The 17619-nt window shown below is 43.3% G+C and overlaps 2 protein-coding genes across 2 annotated transcripts in view; one reads left to right on the top strand and one right to left on the bottom strand.

Moving 5' to 3' along the window:
• The window catches only part of Timmdc1 (translocase of inner mitochondrial membrane domain containing 1), a 28053-nt gene extending 23944 nt beyond the window's left edge, over nucleotides 1-4109 (top strand). Inside the window, exon 7 of the mRNA XM_057765369.1 lies at nucleotides 1915-4109. Within this exon, the coding sequence (XP_057621352.1) occupies nucleotides 1915-2065 (151 nt within the window). The 3' untranslated portion in view covers nucleotides 2066-4109. The remainder of the gene's footprint in view (nucleotides 1-1914) is intronic.
• A 179-nt stretch (nucleotides 4110-4288) lies between these two features.
• The window catches only part of Cd80 (CD80 molecule), a 37108-nt gene continuing 23777 nt past the window's right edge, over nucleotides 4289-17619 (bottom strand). The window contains exons 4-7 of the mRNA XM_057765368.1: nucleotides 12475-12756; nucleotides 9641-9739; nucleotides 7791-7884; nucleotides 4289-6286 (exon numbers count right to left, since the gene is read on the bottom strand). Coding sequence (XP_057621351.1) covers nucleotides 7802-7884; nucleotides 9641-9739; nucleotides 12475-12756 — 464 coding nt within the window. The 3' untranslated portion in view covers nucleotides 4289-6286; nucleotides 7791-7801. The remainder of the gene's footprint in view (nucleotides 6287-7790; nucleotides 7885-9640; nucleotides 9740-12474; nucleotides 12757-17619) is intronic.

The following is a 17619-nucleotide window of genomic DNA, read 5'->3' as shown; positions in this document are numbered from 1 at the left end:
GCTGGCAGACAGTGTTCACTACATTCTAGTTCCTCCAGCTCTTAACCCTCTGCCCTCCACTGTAATACTCCCCTGCAGGGGGAAATGCAGATGGATACTTCTGTTTTTAAAGTGTCAGCTGAGGCAGGGTGATCACCTTGGTCAGCTTGGTTTATGTAGTATTACTTGGTTTCACACACACACAGACACACACAGAGTGAGAGAGAGAGAATATGTTATCTGCTATGTGTCCATATTTGAAATTTTACTTCTTGATTTAGATGAAGAAATGCGGTAGATAAAATAGTTGTTTGTGGATGGGTTGCCACTGTGGTTTATGAAAATGTTTGCTTCTGTCTCATCATTTCATATGCTATAATATTTGTATTCAGTGCTGGAGACCTTCTCAATGCTAAACAAGTGCTCTAAACAAGTACACTGAACCAAATCTCCAGTGTCTCACCATGTTGCCCAGACTGCCCTCTGAACTTGTGGTCCTCTTTTGTCAGCCTCCTAGTAACTGGGCTTGTGGGCCTGGTTCAGTAATCTCCAGTTTGTGGGCTAAGGTGGTGAGCCTGAGACTGACCCTCTATAGACTGTGCAGGCTCTCCTGGCTGCTGCCTTATAGCATTCCTGAGTGTGGGCGCTCATCATGGGTCAGCTCCTTGTCTGAGATGAGAGCTGCTGCCTTTTTTTTTTTTTTGAGACAGGGTTTCTCTGTAGCCTGGCTGTCCTGGAGCTCACTCTGTAGACCAGACTGGCCTTGAACTCAGAGAGATGGGCCTGCCTCTGTCTGCTATTGCTTTTCTAATTGGACAAATAAGCAGGGTTTTTTTCCCAGGGATTTTATTTGAAGTTCTTTTGGTTACACAGAAACACAAATGGACGTTTGTGATAGATCTACATAGGTCTCTTCCCAAGTACTTAAGTGCTGTAGAAGAGCAGAACCTTGATTCGGAGCCTGGGCTTAAATCTCAGTTTGACATAAATTAGAGTTGGTTTCACTATTTATTCCTAGGAAGAGCTAGATCAAATGTTTATGTCACTTTTATGTCTGAGCTTCTGCGCCTGAAAATGACAGAGAAATAAAACCATTTTAAAAAATCGTCCTAGCAGAAAATATAGAAGACTGGCCATAAAGTTATGATAGAAAAATGGTCAAATTTGATTGGGTTGACACTTAAGATGTAGGTGGCCTTGATAATTAAAGAAAGTTACTAAGCTGGGCAGTGGTGACACACGCCTTTAATCCCAGCACTCAGGAGGCAGAGGCAGGCGGATCTCTGTGAGTTTAAGGCCAGCCTGGTCTACAAAATGAGTTCCAGGACAGGCTCCAAAGCTACAGAGAAACCCTGTCTCCAAAAACCAAAAAAGAAAAAAGGGGGAAAAAAAATCCAAACCAAATAAAAAAATTCCTTGAAAAACCAAAAAACGAAGATAGTTACTAAAATTCTATTTAGGAAAAGGAGTAATCTCTTAGAAATTAGTAGGATTAGATTCTATTCTTCATAAATATGTATCTGTAGAGTTGTCTAAATGACGTCACCTAGATCACCAGTGTAGTCTTATAAGTTGAGACAAGCTCTGTGAGAGCGTTTACATGGTGGCGGGGACTTACTGCCCCCGAGTCTGAAGGGTAGGAGGACAGCCCAGTTAGAAATGTATACTTTAGCTCTCATTCATCCCTTGGGAGAACTGCAGGACAGTGTCCCGGATCTTGTTGGGTGTTCAGTGTCCATTTTGGTGATAGGGAGATCATGGGTAGACAGCAGGGTAGGAGAGAGAAGTGTTGTATTGTGAATGCAGAGACCAATGTTTGCTCATAAGTTGTCACGGCAAAGTAGGGAGGGTGCGATAGATGTTGCCGTCTTGTTTGGAGTCTGTAAGGACAAGTGCTGAAGCAGAGCTTGATGCGTGTTTATCCTTTGATCGTAGGAGAAGAAAACTGCAATTCACTGAACTCTTCCCTGAGGAAATTGAAAGTGGCTTAGAGAAGATTCGGCCTGAGGAAGATGCTCAGAGAATCCAGGAGCTGCTGGACCTCCCGCGGAACCCTCCATCACCAGATCAACAAGACAAAGACTGAAGATGAGGGGCTCTGTGTGTCTAGGAATGCCCGTGCCAGGCTGCTTCTCACCCTGACAAATGCAGGTGCTGGCACCTGTGGTTGCAGTGACTTGTTTCTTATCTTCTCTCTCCACAGGAAGAATTAGCCCATCAAAGCTGGTGCCACACACTAATCCCAGCTGCTTGGGAGGCTGAGAAAGATGATGTGCGGTTAGTGCGAGCTACATAATGAGACCCTGTTTCAAAAATACGTACCCACAAAAACCACAACAGAACCAAGAAATAACCCATAGAATTGGGTTGCATTTTCTTATCTATACTGATCATTGATCCATCTGAATACTTAATATTTCTCTATCTTGCTAGATTTTATGCAAGTAAAGTACTTCCCAAAAGAATAAAACTGGATTGTCTGGATTACCTATTCTCTCCCCAGTCTTTTAAGAATGTTCTCTTGGAGTGACTGAAAAGAGAAGGAACTAGGTAAAAAGAAATGGCCTGTGAAATCACCTTCCTTTGGGCCTTAAAACAGTGTGGGCCTCAATGCATTTAGTTTCACTTTAATAGGAATAAAAGGTGATTCTTGTGCCATTTGAATGTGATTTAATAAAATGGAAGCAGGCGGACATTGTCCAACTTTGTTTCCTCTCCCCATTGCTGAAGGAGCATCTGTGTTCAGTGTACAGAAGATGCCAGAGGAGATGCGCCAGCCCTACACCAAGGAGAAGCCGATGGGGAGGAAACAAAAGACTGAACTATGCGGGCAGCACTTCTCTAGTCTTTGGTTTTGCTTTCTTTAGCTTTAGTTGCTTGCAGTTAGCTTTGGTCTGGAAATATTAAATGGAAGATTCCAGGAGGACTAAGTTTCCAAGTTTTAAATGTTGTGCCTTTCTAGGTTGGATGATGAAATCTCACCCCACTCTCGTGAGATAGCACATACTCCTTTGCCTTGCATTCCCCACTCTGTCTGTCCATCTGTCACTTGATCTTGGTTATCAAATTGAGTCCATGGAATGACAGTGCCTGTGTTAAAACAGTGGCTCCAGGGTGCATGGGTAGCGCTGCTGACAGCTCACATGCACTAAGACAGGCTCTCAGTGTGCCCTTTGAGGGAAAGTGAGCATCACTGCCGTGTTGAGGACCCTGCACTGTGTACAGCTTCAGGCGTCCACTGTGGTCCTGGAATACATCCTGTGGATCGAACGGAGGGAAGGAACTGCTAGCATTCTCTCGGTGAGTTGGTTCTACTCTGAAGCAAGGTCTGTAACAACAGCATAGCACAGTGCTAAAGCTGAAGCCTCTAGGGACAAACCACTCACTGTCCATGTCAGCCAGGAGCGCAGCAACTGTGTGACTTAGAGCAAAAGCATTTGATAACCCTGGAGTCTCGCACATACTAGGCAAGCAGCTTCTGAGTTAGAGCCTCAGCCCCATTGGACTTTGAGGCTCAGATTTTTCACTAAGTATGGTAGTATATGTTTGAAAGTAGATATTGAATGAGATTATTTGAGTGTGATAGTATTAAGTATATATTTGCATTTCGTCCTTGACACCCAGCTTCCTGAATCCTGGAAACCAGAAGTGATAATATCTTTGTACGTGTTGCAGAGTCGCACAAAGGCTGGTGGCCTCTCGGGGATGAGGACCGGGTCATCTACGAGTTCTTAGCCGAGTAGAGAACAGGCGCTTCCTGTTCCGGCTCACAACCTCTGCTTAGGGAGATGAGCTGAGAAATGTAATAACTGTGCCTGTGAGGCTTCCCTGACTGCCCAGCTGGACAGTGGCGGTTCCCAGAGGCGGGCCTGTAGGGAAGGTGCAGAAGCTCCTCACTTCCCCATGCTTTGCCCAAGGCATGTTCCAGTTAGGTGTTTCCTGCAGCCTGAGATTTGCTCATCAAGCAAATTCATCACACGAGGAGGGCCTTGGAGACAGTGGAACTGTTGTCCATCCAAAAGTAATGGCTTCCTGGCTGGCTGGGAGAAACTCCCACAGCTTTGGTGGCCACAGAAGTCTTTTGTTTTGGTAAACGTATAAGGAGGAGGGATGCGTATGTGCGTGAACTTTTCCCAACAAAAATTTTAGCACAATAGTTAGATGATAATAAATATTCATAGCTGTAAGGATATAAAAGCCTCTACACAGGTATATTGGCACAGTGAATTATGTGTTAGAACCATTCTCATGAATCGTGTCTTCTATAATTACCCCCTTAAAAATGACAGATGAGCAATGTCATCCTACTCCTTGTTTTACACAGACGAGATCTTTAAAAAATTCATAAAACTAGAGAGTCGCTTTTAAAAATAATTTTACTTTTAACCTAAAAAATACCTGAGTAATAAAATCAAAGTATACCTCTAAAAAACATTTATCAAATGTAGTAGTCAATAATTTAATACAGCTTACTTCCTAAGTTGCTCCATAGATTGTTCCTTTTTATCACTTGATCTTCTTGATGTCTCATTTGGTCAGCCTAAAGATCACTGAGTCTTAGTTAAACGCAGCAGCTTCCCCTGCTCTTGTTTGGGTTTGCTTCCAATGTTTTGCCAGCTTCTTGCCAGTCCACTGCTTTTTATCTTCTTTGGTGACTTGTTCTGAGAGCAGCCATATAAAAATGGGCTCATTTCTTGGACAGTACAACAGAGTCCTTAAAATTACGCATCCAGCCACATTGAGAGACTGGCTGCCTTTTGATGTCCAACTCCAAATTTTCAAATGAGAATATCTAACTGTCTTGCCTTAAGTCCAATCCACTCCTGCTCTTGTGTGAGTTGTGGATGATGATTACAGAGAAAAGGGAACCTTCAACGTAGAAGCGGCAGTGGCTACTTCTTGTTTCCCTTCTTTTGGGGGTCAGAGAGAAGGTGGGTCTTAGGGTCTTATGTAACCCATGCTGCCTGGAATTCAATCCTCCTGCCTTAACACCTCCCCCTCCTACCCCCCAGTGCTGGGATTACAGGTGTGTGCTACTGTGTCTGACTTATGTGTTACTTCTCAGTTCTCCATTGGTAGCAGATGAAGAAATACCAAGGAGCAAAAGCCACTTTCAAGGCATCGGAAGTTCTATGGAAGGCTAGTATCACCTCAGTCACTTATGTGAAGATAGATTACTACTTAATAAATGATCTCATTTTAAATGAGAACTTATCTCAAGTATTATGTAAAGGGGCAAACTAGCCTAAAGAGATTGCCAGTCCAATATGAACTAGTAGACTTATGAACTGTGCCTCCAACCTGACTTTTGCTTTGAGGTTTGAAAGACATACATTCATGTTAGATAGCAGAAAAAAAAAAATCATGTTTGATCTCTCATGTTTTCTCTTGAACCCGAGAAAATGAAAGGAAAATACATGAAAAAAATGCAGACTGAAAATTACTAAATTACTAATATTTTTATTACCCTTGTATGGGTATACATACCAAAATATTTCCTACAAATTACACTAGGCCCAATAGGCCTTAGGAAAACAAACAGCTGGGCAGTGGTGACACATGCCTTTAATCCCAGCACTAGGGAGGCAGAGACACATGGGTCTCTGAGTTCGAGGCCAGCCTGATTTACAAGGTGAGTGTCAGGACAGCCAGAGCTACATAGAGGGACCCTATCTCCAAAAACAAACGAAAAGCACCTAGAGCCTCATAGATGCTAGGCAAGTAATACCAGCATTTCAAATTAGCTTATCTACGAGCTCAGAGCTTAGGGTCTAACTGAGAGAGCAGTAGAGCCGGGAAGTCTGGATTCTGACTCACCTTCAAAATTCAGGTCCCCTCCTGGAGCCTTACTCAGTGTCTTCATTAATACAACTAGTGTTCTACCAAGTGTGGTAGCTCACACCTGTAATTCTGGCACTAGTTAGTGCAGGAGGATTGCTGCATGTTTGAAACCTATCTGGGCCACATAGTGACTTCTACGTCACCTTGAGCAACAGGGTAAGACCCTATCTTAAAACACCAGGTGTTTGTGTGTATGTGTGTATCCTACTTTAAAACATTGTGCGGGTCTATGGTAGTTGGGCAGATGTGCTAGTGTTCCCCAATGTCCCAGACAAAGAATTCAGTCTCTAAACTGCTTTCTCAAGATCTACATGGCTACTGTAGTACGTGTTACATCCCTCTCTGGTCTTCTGCCAAACACTGGAGAGGCGTCGCCTAGAGAACACATGTTTGCAAGGCACTGTTCGGTAGTCTTAGATTCCTGAAGACATTTACAGAAGAGACCAGTAGCAAATGTAGGTGAGACCTGAGGGAACAAAAGAAATAAATGAATATTTCAACCCTAATATTTGAAGAGAGAAAAATACTATGTTTTAAACCTCAAGGCCAACTATATACTTGAGGTAACATAATAGATACCTGATAAGGAATATAAAAATAGTCTAATTTTTATTGCATGAAATGCAGTATATTCACCAAGCAAATGTTTATTAAGCACCCGGTACTCCAAGTGACCTCTTAGGTATTGCTTCTCAGTTCTCCATTGGTAGCAGATCAAGAAATACCGAAGAGCAAAAGCCACTTCAAGGCATCTGGAAGTTCTATGGAAGGCTAGTATCACCTCAGTCACTTATGTGAAGATAGATTACTACTTAGTAAATAAGTTCTCATTTTAGATGAGAACTTTCTCAAGTATTATGTAAGGGGCGAACTAGCCTAAAGAGATTGCCAGTCCAGTAAAACTAGGAGACTATGAACTGCCTCCAACCTGACCTTTGCTTTGAGCTTTGAAAGACATACATTCAGTCCCACTGTTCTCTTCCATAAAAGACCATGGAGTTCTAGGAGTGCACACATTTGACGGGTGTTAACTGTGATTTTTACAAAAGTTAATGCTGTGTTCACCCCACTGGCTGGAAGAGAATTTAGAACTTCCACTGTCCTAGTTTATGTGGAGTCATAGGACCAAATCCAAAGTGTGTGTTTTCGCTGCTGGCACCTCGGCATTTCACATGAACTGACTGCAAAGCATGCCATGGAAAACAAGGAAGATATGCTGGACCAACTCCTTTGCGTGCTCCAGCAATTCACTGGTGGGGTGGATCAGCTCATAGCCATGGATGTGAGCCCACCAGCTCTCCTACAACCTCATCACCAGGGTGAGCTCTCCAGCTCTGCCCCGGCTAGCTCACCCAATGCCACAGGTAGCAAGGGATTGAGCATTAAGCACCAATGGCTTTTCCAGAGCTCTCTAAGCACTGCACAGTCCTCCCTATAACAACATGGTCAGGTCTGTCAGTACACAATACCCCACTCCTGGCACCAATTTATGTCCTAGTTAGGTTTCTGTTATTGTGGTAAAACACTGAACTAAAGAAATTTGGGGGAGGAGGAGGTTTACATCTTATAGGTTATAGCCCTCATCATCGAGGTAAAGCAAGTAGAAACTCAAGCAAGAAACGAAGCAGGGACTGATGGGAAGGCTATGAAAGGATGCTGTCTACTGCCTCACTCCCCATCTTTCTCATTCCCCTTTCTCCTATCATCCAGGATCACCTGCTGAGCAATGGCACTACCCATAGTGGTCTGGGCCCTCCCCTGTCAATCATCAATCTAGCAAATGCTCAAACTTGCTCGCAGGCAACCTGATGGAGAGAAATCCTCATTTAAGGGTTTTCTCTTCTATTTTGTGTCCAGTCGTCCAAAAGGTCAGCTATCACAGTGCTGAAAGGAAGATTGTACCTCATGATCCACATAATACCATGTATGCTACATGGGTAGAGAAGGGCTAAAGGAAGGTAGATGGTTACCTTCAGACGTTCTATTTGGTTGATACTTCTACAGGCCCTAGGTAAATGATGTTGTTTTCTCTTCTGCTTGCCTCATTCCTTCTTCTGAAACATCCTTGAAGAGAAGCATAAATTATAACAACAGATGAGGATCCCATAAATCATGCCTGTGTATTTCAGCAAAACATCCTACTACTATCTTACACCTAGAGTATGGTTCTTAAGCCAAGAGAGTTTCCAATACCTCCCTCCCATCTCCAGGGACAATTGGCAATTCCTGAAAAAATGTCTTGCTGTTATTGTTGTTTGTGAAAACATGAGGAAGCATCCTCTTGTGAACATCTCATATATAGTAAAATACTACTATAACAAAGTATTATTTGGACCTCAAATGCCAATGTTAGTAGTGGTGAGGATGACAGACTCTGAACTGGAGAGTAAGATTAGTTAATTTGTTTTAGAAACATTATGAGTTCACTAGCTTTTGTATCTTAAGGTGATCTCCTCATAGCATAGCATCTGGTAACGCCTATTTGAGCTTTGATTTTTTTTTTTTGTCTATGTGTGCTGAAGGTTATAAAGTCAGCAGATGTTACTCTTCTAATTTGATTTGCTCAGGGGCTGCGACTCTTAGTCTAGCTGATAGCTTCTGGGTGATTATGGCCATAGGTCTGAACTAGAAAGTCCTCTTTAGTCAATCACCGAGATTGAGGGCAGGCCATATCTAATGCCACAATTTAAAAACCTATAGTGTCCTAGACATATATTCTAACCAACTACAGCCTCATTGATACAAAAATATTTTAAGTAATTGAGGATTGGCAAAAGCCATTTATTGTTGACTGAGGTTTCTATCTGCCCGGTTCCCCAGCCATTTAGTCCCAGAGAAAATCACACAGAGGTCTCCATAAGTTATAAACTGATTGGTCCATTAGCTCAGGATTCTTATTAACTCTTATATTAACTTATATTATATTAATATTATAATATTAATTATATTAATATATAGCTTATATTAACCCATTATTCTTATCTATGTTAGCCAGATGACTTGGTACCTTTTTCAGCAGGGTAGGGCACATCCTGCTTCTTCGGTGTCTGGGCAGAACTCCAGGAAGAATGGGGCTTCCTCCTTCCCAGAATCCTCCTGTTCTCCTTGCCCTACCTCTACTTTCTGTCTGGTTGTCTTGCCTATACTTTCTGCCTGGCTACTGGCCAATCAACGTTTATTTAAAACATAATTGACAGAATACAGAATTGTCCCGCACCAATTTATGGCATCTAGCTTCCTAGGTCTTAGTGATCTCTACCAAAGAAAAGACTCTGCCTCTAAACCTTGTCATTCTTCCTTTCTTCCAAATCCAGAGATGAGAGTATCAGTCAACATCAGAGATGCTTTCAAAGTATTCTAAAGCATCGGTGTCTCCAAAAAAAAAAAAATAGAAAGTATGGGAAATTGGCAAGATTGAACTAAAATACACTCATCCCTTTTACGACAGGACTTTGCTATAGCCTCAAAGTTTCTGTGTAGCTCAGTCCAGTTTCTAGCTGTCTGCCCTCCTGTTTCAGTCTCAAGGGTGCAGAGATTATAGACGTGTGTCCTATAGTCAGACTGGATCTTAAGAACCATGACTTTCTGTCTTCAGAATTTGAATGCCTCGGAGAATCCTAGGCACACAGTAGGGATCCAGGATTTTCTTTCTATGGTGAATGGACAGAATTTGATGAGAAAAATAATTAAGAATTTAAAGTTCCTGTAGATTTGCTGCAAACATGATCAAAGACTAGACTTGGATGCCAAAGATGTGCTGAAACGCATGATGGAGTCTAGGCTTCCATGGATTAATCATGACGATGAAGGTAGTACTTACTGTACATAACGTAGATTGCTATAGGTATTAGAAAAAGGACTCCTAGCCCAATTATTAAGATTGTGGTTGTGTGATTTCTATCAGGAGGGGCTTCTGGGGCTGTGGAGAGAAAAAAAAATATTATCAGTTGTAATGTGCAGCCTATTGCCAGGTTCCCATCCTGTGCCTCTTCACAGCGCACCTGCGGAGAATCTCTGACTATGCCAGATACACAGCTATCAGCACGCTCCTGCACAATCCTACCAAGAATATACCGTGGGCAGCTAACGTTCAAATGATAGATACTGAAGATGAAAAAAGTAATGCGAGCGTTTGCATTGCCCGAGCTAACTTGGCATGAAGGAAGATTCTAAGGAGATACCTTAAAAGCTATTATCTCCACCGTTCATTTCTGTAGCTGATATGACTGAGTCTTACTAGCAATGTCATAATATAAACAGACAGACCTACTCTTTTCTCCTCTATTACACCTCCTGCCTTTCTCTCGCATGGTCTCTTCACATTCTCCACCTCTACTCTTATACTCCATGGAGTGGTTGCCTGAAGATTCAGGAGGCTTCACATTCTCTTCAAGATTCATTTGTTTTTGCCCTCCAGTCTTAAGTTTGGGGGAGACTAAAGAAGCCAACAATGGTTCTGAATTGGTATTAGAGGGCCAGACTGGAAGACAGCCATGTGTGATAGCTTCTGATGAATGTCTAGTCTCACATGGAGCACATGGCAGATACAAAGCCCGCTGGGGCAGCAGGACAAAGAGATTGATGTGTGTATTGCTGCCATCCAGTCCTCACTGAGGTATCAGCTATACCATTCATTTCTTAATCGCTTTGAGAAATAGCAACATCTGAAGAAAGGACAGGGACACGATTTGAAGGGAATATTAGCAGCATAACCTCCCTCTATGACTTCTCTGGAATGGCTTATAAGCAAATCTCAAACACTAATACAGGGACACGATTTGAAGGGAATATTAGCAGCATAACCTCCCTCTCTGGCTTCTCTGGAATGGTTTATAAGCAAATCTCAAACACTAATTCGTTCTCAGCTTTTCCCATTACCAAGCCTCGTGGATGAAGTTTCTCTTTGAGCTTATTTCAGCATTTGGCCCCATGGACCACCTTGTCCTTGGCATCTGAGATCCCACACTCCCCTGTTTCTGTTTGTAACATTATCTTTCTTTGCAGGTACTTTTTCCTCGTCTTAGCTTCTCCATGTCATTGTTTCCAGGGTGTCTGTCTGTGGCCCTGTCTGCCAGTATAATCTCATCCACATCTAAAGCTTGAAATACCATCTCATTTCTGAGTTTGAACGTTGCATTTCTTATCTCATTTCTCAACTCCAGATGTATTTATTATAGATCCAGCTGCTGACCACATGGCTGGAAGCCAACTGATGCAAATTAAATTCACTGTGTTTTCTTTTTAAAGCTTTATCTGTTTTTATTGTCTGTGTGTGGGTGTTTTGCCTGTGTGTATGTCTGTGCACCATAGGCCAGAAGAGGGCGTCAAATTCTTCTGGGACTGGAGTTACAAATTATTGTAAATGTATTGTAGACATATATGTGTGCATCGCAATGAGTCTGCGTGACTTGCGAAGTCTAAAATACTGTCTGAATTCTTCCAGAAACATTCCAGCACTTTTATCCTAAATCTCACATATACCCATATTACAAAAATGACTGACTAAACTAAATCCCCACCTTTAAAATTATATAAAACTTGTTAGTGATAGCTCTCTAAAGTAAAAATGAAGTTCAAATTAATAAACTAGTGTCCACTTTATGAGCCACGACTTTTTTAAAGTAAAATTTCAGAATACATAAAAAGCGACGAAGAAATGAGTTTGGAGTGTTAAAATCATGCAGAAATTTGGTTTGTATTGGAGACTAATGTTCTCAGGAAATTTTCTTATTACCTACAGAAGAACCTAGTTAAAAGAATCCAGGTCAGATCTGAAAGAACAAATCTCTGAGCTATGTCAACTGGATATAAAGAGGAAGGCAGAAGCCATGCCGCCGCTCACATTAAATGCACATGCACTACTGACTGTCACACTGCATTGCTTCTGCACTGCACAGACACAGAAGATGTCCATAGAGTGGGCCTGAGGTGGGAGGAGAGTCCCTAGTGGGCCTCAGTAAACTCATTCAAATGCCCTTCAAATTAGATGAGCATTCCGATATCCGAGAACCCTGAAAACCGGCCACAAATTTCAGATACATACGTTGATATCAAAACAGTTTCTTCGTTTTATAATTTAATCTTTAGATAAAGGGAATTCCATAAGTTTACTACTTATAAAGGAAACTATTGACTCAAAATGACCTATTTCCCACCCATCCCCAGCCTTTGTCCTTAAAGACTCTTATCACATAACTACCAGACTTGGCTCTGGATGAACCAGTAGGTGGGATCAAATCTAGGGCTTTGGATGTGCTCCGACCCCACACCCAGAGTGAATGAGTAGTTCTAAAAACAAAACTCCATTCCAAAAAGACAGTGGTTTGATACCATGGGACCATTGAGACTGGGTATCCTAAGGGAAAATGCCAGAGTCAGGAAATTATAAAGAAGGACAAAAATTGGTGCTTTCAGAAAAGACAGCTGTTATTAGGCCTGTAAATTTTAGAATATTTATTAAAAGAAAATAAAATGAGTCTAGTAATATCACCATCACCTGTCTAGTGACGTCAGCGAGTCAAAACGACACATCCTGAATGTCTAACATGACTAACGTTACCATCAGAGTCAGGGAGTTCAGTTCTAACATGGAGCTGCCTGGGTTATTCTTTTGGATACTCTACGGTAGACACTTTCCAGGGTGATGTGGCTTACGTTTTTCCCAGGTGTAGTTCTTTGACACTTGAGAGTCTCCATACGCTATGTGGCACACAATGCTGTGGTTGTATGTCATGTTGAAATCCAGTTGGCTACTGACAGTGTATAGTTCAGATTCAGGATCCTGAGAAATTGTTGTATTGATGCCTCTTATTTCTTTTCCATTTACCAACCAGGAGAGGTCAGGCTTTGGGAAACCTCCAGAGGTGAAGCACATTATTCTTCTAATGTCCGCAGATGGATTTCCAAAGTGAGTTATATTAGGGATTGCATAGTCAGCTGCAGATAGAACAAACATGCAATTATACACAGGTACAGATCTGTGTGCGCATGGTCAATAAGTGATCAAGCTTCAAAAAGGTTGACAAAATAAGGTCGAATGTGCAAGTCTCTATAAGTAAAAGAGCTGGTTTGAATTGGTCACGTCTGTTGTCTCCTAGCTTGAAGGAGATAGGAAAGCTCTTAGAGAGAGCAATAGGTTCGTGTGGATAAATGTTGGACTCTTTGCTACTGTAAGAGGAGATGAGACAACTGAATGCTTATTGAGTTCCTGTCAGTTAACTGGAAATTCTTCTCTGTATGGCAACCTTAGGAGGTCGGACTGCCATTTAAAAGGGTAATGCATCAAGTGAAAAGGGTAGGGCATGCCTGGAGTCCTAGGCTGAGGGAGAAGGCTTGCTCGGACTCCACAAGTGTGGGGCCAACCTGGAAAACAGAGTGAGACCCTGTCTCAAAAAACAAACAAAATGAAAAATGTTAAATAGCGCTGGGCGGTGGTGGCGCACGCCTTTAATCCCAGCACTCAGGAGACAGAGGCAGGTGGATCTCTGTGAGTTTGAGGTCTACTGAGTGAGTTCTAGTATAGGCTCTAAAGCTACACTGAGAAATCCTGCCTCGAAAAACAAAACAAACAAACAAAAAAGAAGTTAAATAGCCCTAACCTGATGGATTGATGTTTGTAATTTTATTTTTTATAACAGCAGGTGTGGGGAACCCACAGCCCTCTGGCAGAACTGAGATCCGCAGTCCCCATTTCTCAATACCAGGAGCTGTGCCTGCTGTTTACCTGTTTATCTTGTCCTGTCCTTCCATCCTAATACTGGACGCTCACAGGCGGCCCCCTCTATCTGTTTCTTTAGTAAGGGACATGGGTGAAGCCACCTCCAACCTGGGAACCAGGAAGCAGGAGCCCATCCACACCCACTCATATGGTCTCACCCCTGTGGACCTCTAAACTCAGCACCCGCAGTAGCCACCACCCCAAGTCTGTGCTCAGTGCTCCCTTGCTTCTTAAAAAGTAAGTTCAACTGAGCAGGTAGGAGACACGTATAACTCGGTTGTACTTTGGAGGCTGAGGTAGGAGGATTTTGAGGCCAGCCTGGGCTATATATTGAGTTCCACCAGGCCAACCTTGGCTAAGAGTTAAGACCCTTTCTAACTTTTTTTTTAGAAAGGCTTGTATTCAGATAAAACTAATCCCAAATGTACAATATTGAATCTGTAATCTCAGTCATGACATTTTATTAATTCCTTCCTGCATCAATACAATTCCTTGAAGGGACATAGAGGCCTCCTGGAGCTGGCTCCATTTGTGTATCTGACCTTCAATAGGATACTAAAGTAGGCTTAGAGCGAAGTGTGCAAACTTCTCTGAACTACTTGCTCCCTCATGCTCAGGCCTTAGAGATTTAACTCCTCCCCTATCACGTGGGACTCAAACCCCCACTTCAGTCCATAGAACGAACTTTCTTCTTAGAAGTCTGAGTGCTACAGAACTCATATGAGCCGTGATCAGAGGTCACCAAGAGCAGTTCTTCAACTGAGGTCTATTTTATGACTGTGGGTTAATTGGCTTTTAGTCTTAGTTTGCTCATCAATAAGATGGGTTAATAATCTCACGCTCCAGGACTGAAGGGAGGAAATGACATCATTACTAGAAACCACTTAGCATGGAACCTGGCACACAGGATGTATTTAGGGAGATGTTCTCCGTTAAATCAGGTTGCCAAGGAACACTTCTAAAACTGCATAGTGGTACTGGGAGAAGTGGGGAAAGGGCAAGTACTGACAGGGTACCAGGAAAGGGAAACCCTTAATATTACTGGAGAGGAAGTCACTTTAAGCCAAAATAATAATAGTAATAATAATAATAATGAATTGGTGGTAAACCTCTATGAGTTTGATGGAAGCCTCCAGGCCAGCCAAAGTTACATAGTGAGACTCTATCTCAAAAACCAAAAATAAAACAAATAAAAAAAATAGATAAAAAAATGGGCCTTGCTCCTAAATAAAGTTTGATGTGTTCCTGAGCTATTTATAGTTGGCATTTTTATTTTCTACTTACTAGCTCATACCACCGGTTCAAGTTACTAAACTGATAGCCAACATAAAAATGTTACTTTTGTTTCTATTAACCACACATCACGGCTTTAACCTGGAGTGTTGTTCTTTTGGAGACAAGGCCACGCATGCGCAGAAAATACAGTCTCCAAGTGGACTACAAACCCCAGTGGTACAATGGAAAACCACGCACGCGCAGGACACTTCCTCCCAAAATGCCCAGAGCCCTTTAAAAATGGGCGTTCCAACCCGCCCTCTCCTCTCTCCTCTCTCTCTCCCCTCCCCTTTTCCCTTCCGTCTCTTCACTCCCGCTCCTTGTATGTTACCCTCCCCCATTAAAGTTTACCCACGTGGGACCCCGCGTGTCTCGTCTCTCCTTCCCAACCCCGCGTGTCTCGTGTCTCCCCCTCCCGAACAACACCCCCGCATAAAAAATAATAACATTTTGGTGTCTGCCTCAGCTACCTCAGGGAGTACTAACAGCACAGCCCATGGCCTCGCAGACACCTCCTGACACCCAACAGATCCTGTCCTACCTGCACCAGCTATTTCATCCCAATAAAAGAGCTTTACTTAATTTTGTAAAAATATATATTAAACCAACACCTGAGGACATCAGGTTCCTAAAGGCTACCACTGCCTCCTGTGAGATCTGCCAAAAGTCAGATCCCAGGACCAAATATCGTAGCTTTCCTTTCCCTACTCACCAAGCCAGGGGCTCCCTTCCGGGAACTGACTGGCAGCTGGATTTTACTCATATGCCCACAGTTAAAAAAATTAAATATCTCCTGGTGTTGGTGGATACAATGTCTGGGTGGGTTGAAGCTTTCCCCACCTCTAACAAGAGAGCCCAGACAGTTTCTGATATCCTCCTCCGAGAAATTGTTCCGCGGTTCGGGCTCCCAACTTCTCTTCAGTCAGATAACGGCCCAGAGTTTACTTCCCAGATTTCTCAGAATCTGTCTAGGGCACTTGGAATCCCCTGGAATTTTCATATACCATACCACCCCCAGTCTTCAGGTAAGGTAGAACGGACTAACCGCTCTTTAAAGGATGCCCTCGTTAAGATGTCACAAGAACTTCACCTCGACTGGGTAAGGCTTCTGCCTCTGGCCCTTCTCAGGCTTCGGGCTCTCCCAAAGGGCCCTCTTTTCATTTCACCCTTTGAACTCATGTATGGGCAGCCAGTTTTAACCCCTGGCCTCCCATCGGGAACCTCTCCCCTTCCTGATCACCTGCTCACTCCCCTCCTTTTCCACCTACGTTCACTGCTGTGGGACTTCACGGATCACTCACTACCTCAACCATGTGCTAACACATGTCCACCGCCGGTTAAAATAGGAGATAAGGTTTTATTCTCACCTCCAGGTCAACGTCCCTCACCCCTTTCCCCTAAATGGCAGGGTCCTCTCAGGGTAATTCTTCTAACTTCCACAGCTGCCAAGCTCGAGGGAATTCCTCACTGGATTCACCTGTCACATCTGAAACCGTTCATCCCTACAGCTCAGAACAATCCTCCTTACACGGTAACTCAGACGGGACCATGTTCCCTCAAGTTCCAAAGGACAACAGGTCCAACCCCCTCTACTCCAGCCTAAGGAAAACAATGGTCTCATTTTTCATTTTTTCCTCCTGTGCTAATACACCCTCCCTTTTCTAAATTCCTAAATAACCATCCAGTTGTCTCTACAGGAATCATTATCAAACACAGAGCCAAGAGGTTCAGGTGATAAGCAAATGCTTAACCAAGTTCCTGACATAACAGGTTTGTCACTGACTGCAGCAGTGACTCCTAAAATGTTAAGGAATATATGATTAAAATCTATTTCTTTTGAGACATTTTCTTTAAGCTCCAAGACACCAGCCGGACCCACCTGGACAAAGCAGACACAAACAAAACGGAATAAGTATCATTCAATTAACGGAATAAGTATCATTTACCTTTTTTATTCTTATTCTTAACCCCTGGCCTCCTAAAAGCCCCCCCCCTCCACCCCAACCCCCTCCACCCCAAATCTCCCCTCTAACTTTTTTCTCTCTACTAATGCGACTTTTGCTTTCCAGCATCCTAACGGTGACCCAGCTACTCAAGAGCCAGACAGATACAATCTCCAGACAGATGCGATTTCTTCAATCAGCCACTTGATCATCAGGACAATAGGACGCTCCCCGGACCCCTCGACGCCCAAAGTCAGCAGGAAGCAGTCATGAGAGACCGGGCTACGCCCCTATTCCCTACCCGTTAAGACCCTCAACCCCCCCCCTCAATTTTTTTTTAATAAAACCAAAAGGGTGGAATGTTGTTCTTTTGGAGACAAGGCCACGCATGCGCAGAAAATACAGTCTCCAAGTGGACTACAAACCCCAGTGGTACAATGGAAAACCACGCACGCACAGGACACTTCCTCCCAAAATGCCCAGAGCCCTTTAAAAATGGGCGTTCCAACCCGCCCTCTCCTCTCTCCTCTCTCTCTCCCCTCCCCTTTTCCCTTCCGTCTCTTCACTCCCGCTCCTTGTATGTTACCCTCCCCCATTAAAGTTTACCCACGTGGGACCCCGCGTGTCTCGTCTCTCCTTCCCAACCCCGCGTGTCTCGTGTCTCCCCCTCCCGAACAACACCCCCGCATAAAAAATAATAACATGGAGTAACAAGTCTGAGCATCTTATGTTGGAAGTCACAACTCATATTCATTCATTCTGCTTTTCTGAGAACCAGTCAGCTCAGTAAGAGCCATTGTTTCCACGCCTGACTGAGCTCACAACAGCCTCAGCCTTGTGTCCGAGCCCTTCCACAAGATAACC

Source organism: Chionomys nivalis, chromosome 3, assembly GCF_950005125.1.
Source record: "Chionomys nivalis chromosome 3, mChiNiv1.1, whole genome shotgun sequence".
Taxonomy (NCBI): domain Eukaryota; kingdom Metazoa; phylum Chordata; class Mammalia; order Rodentia; family Cricetidae; genus Chionomys; species Chionomys nivalis.
This window is presented reverse-complemented; position numbering and strand designations above follow the sequence as displayed.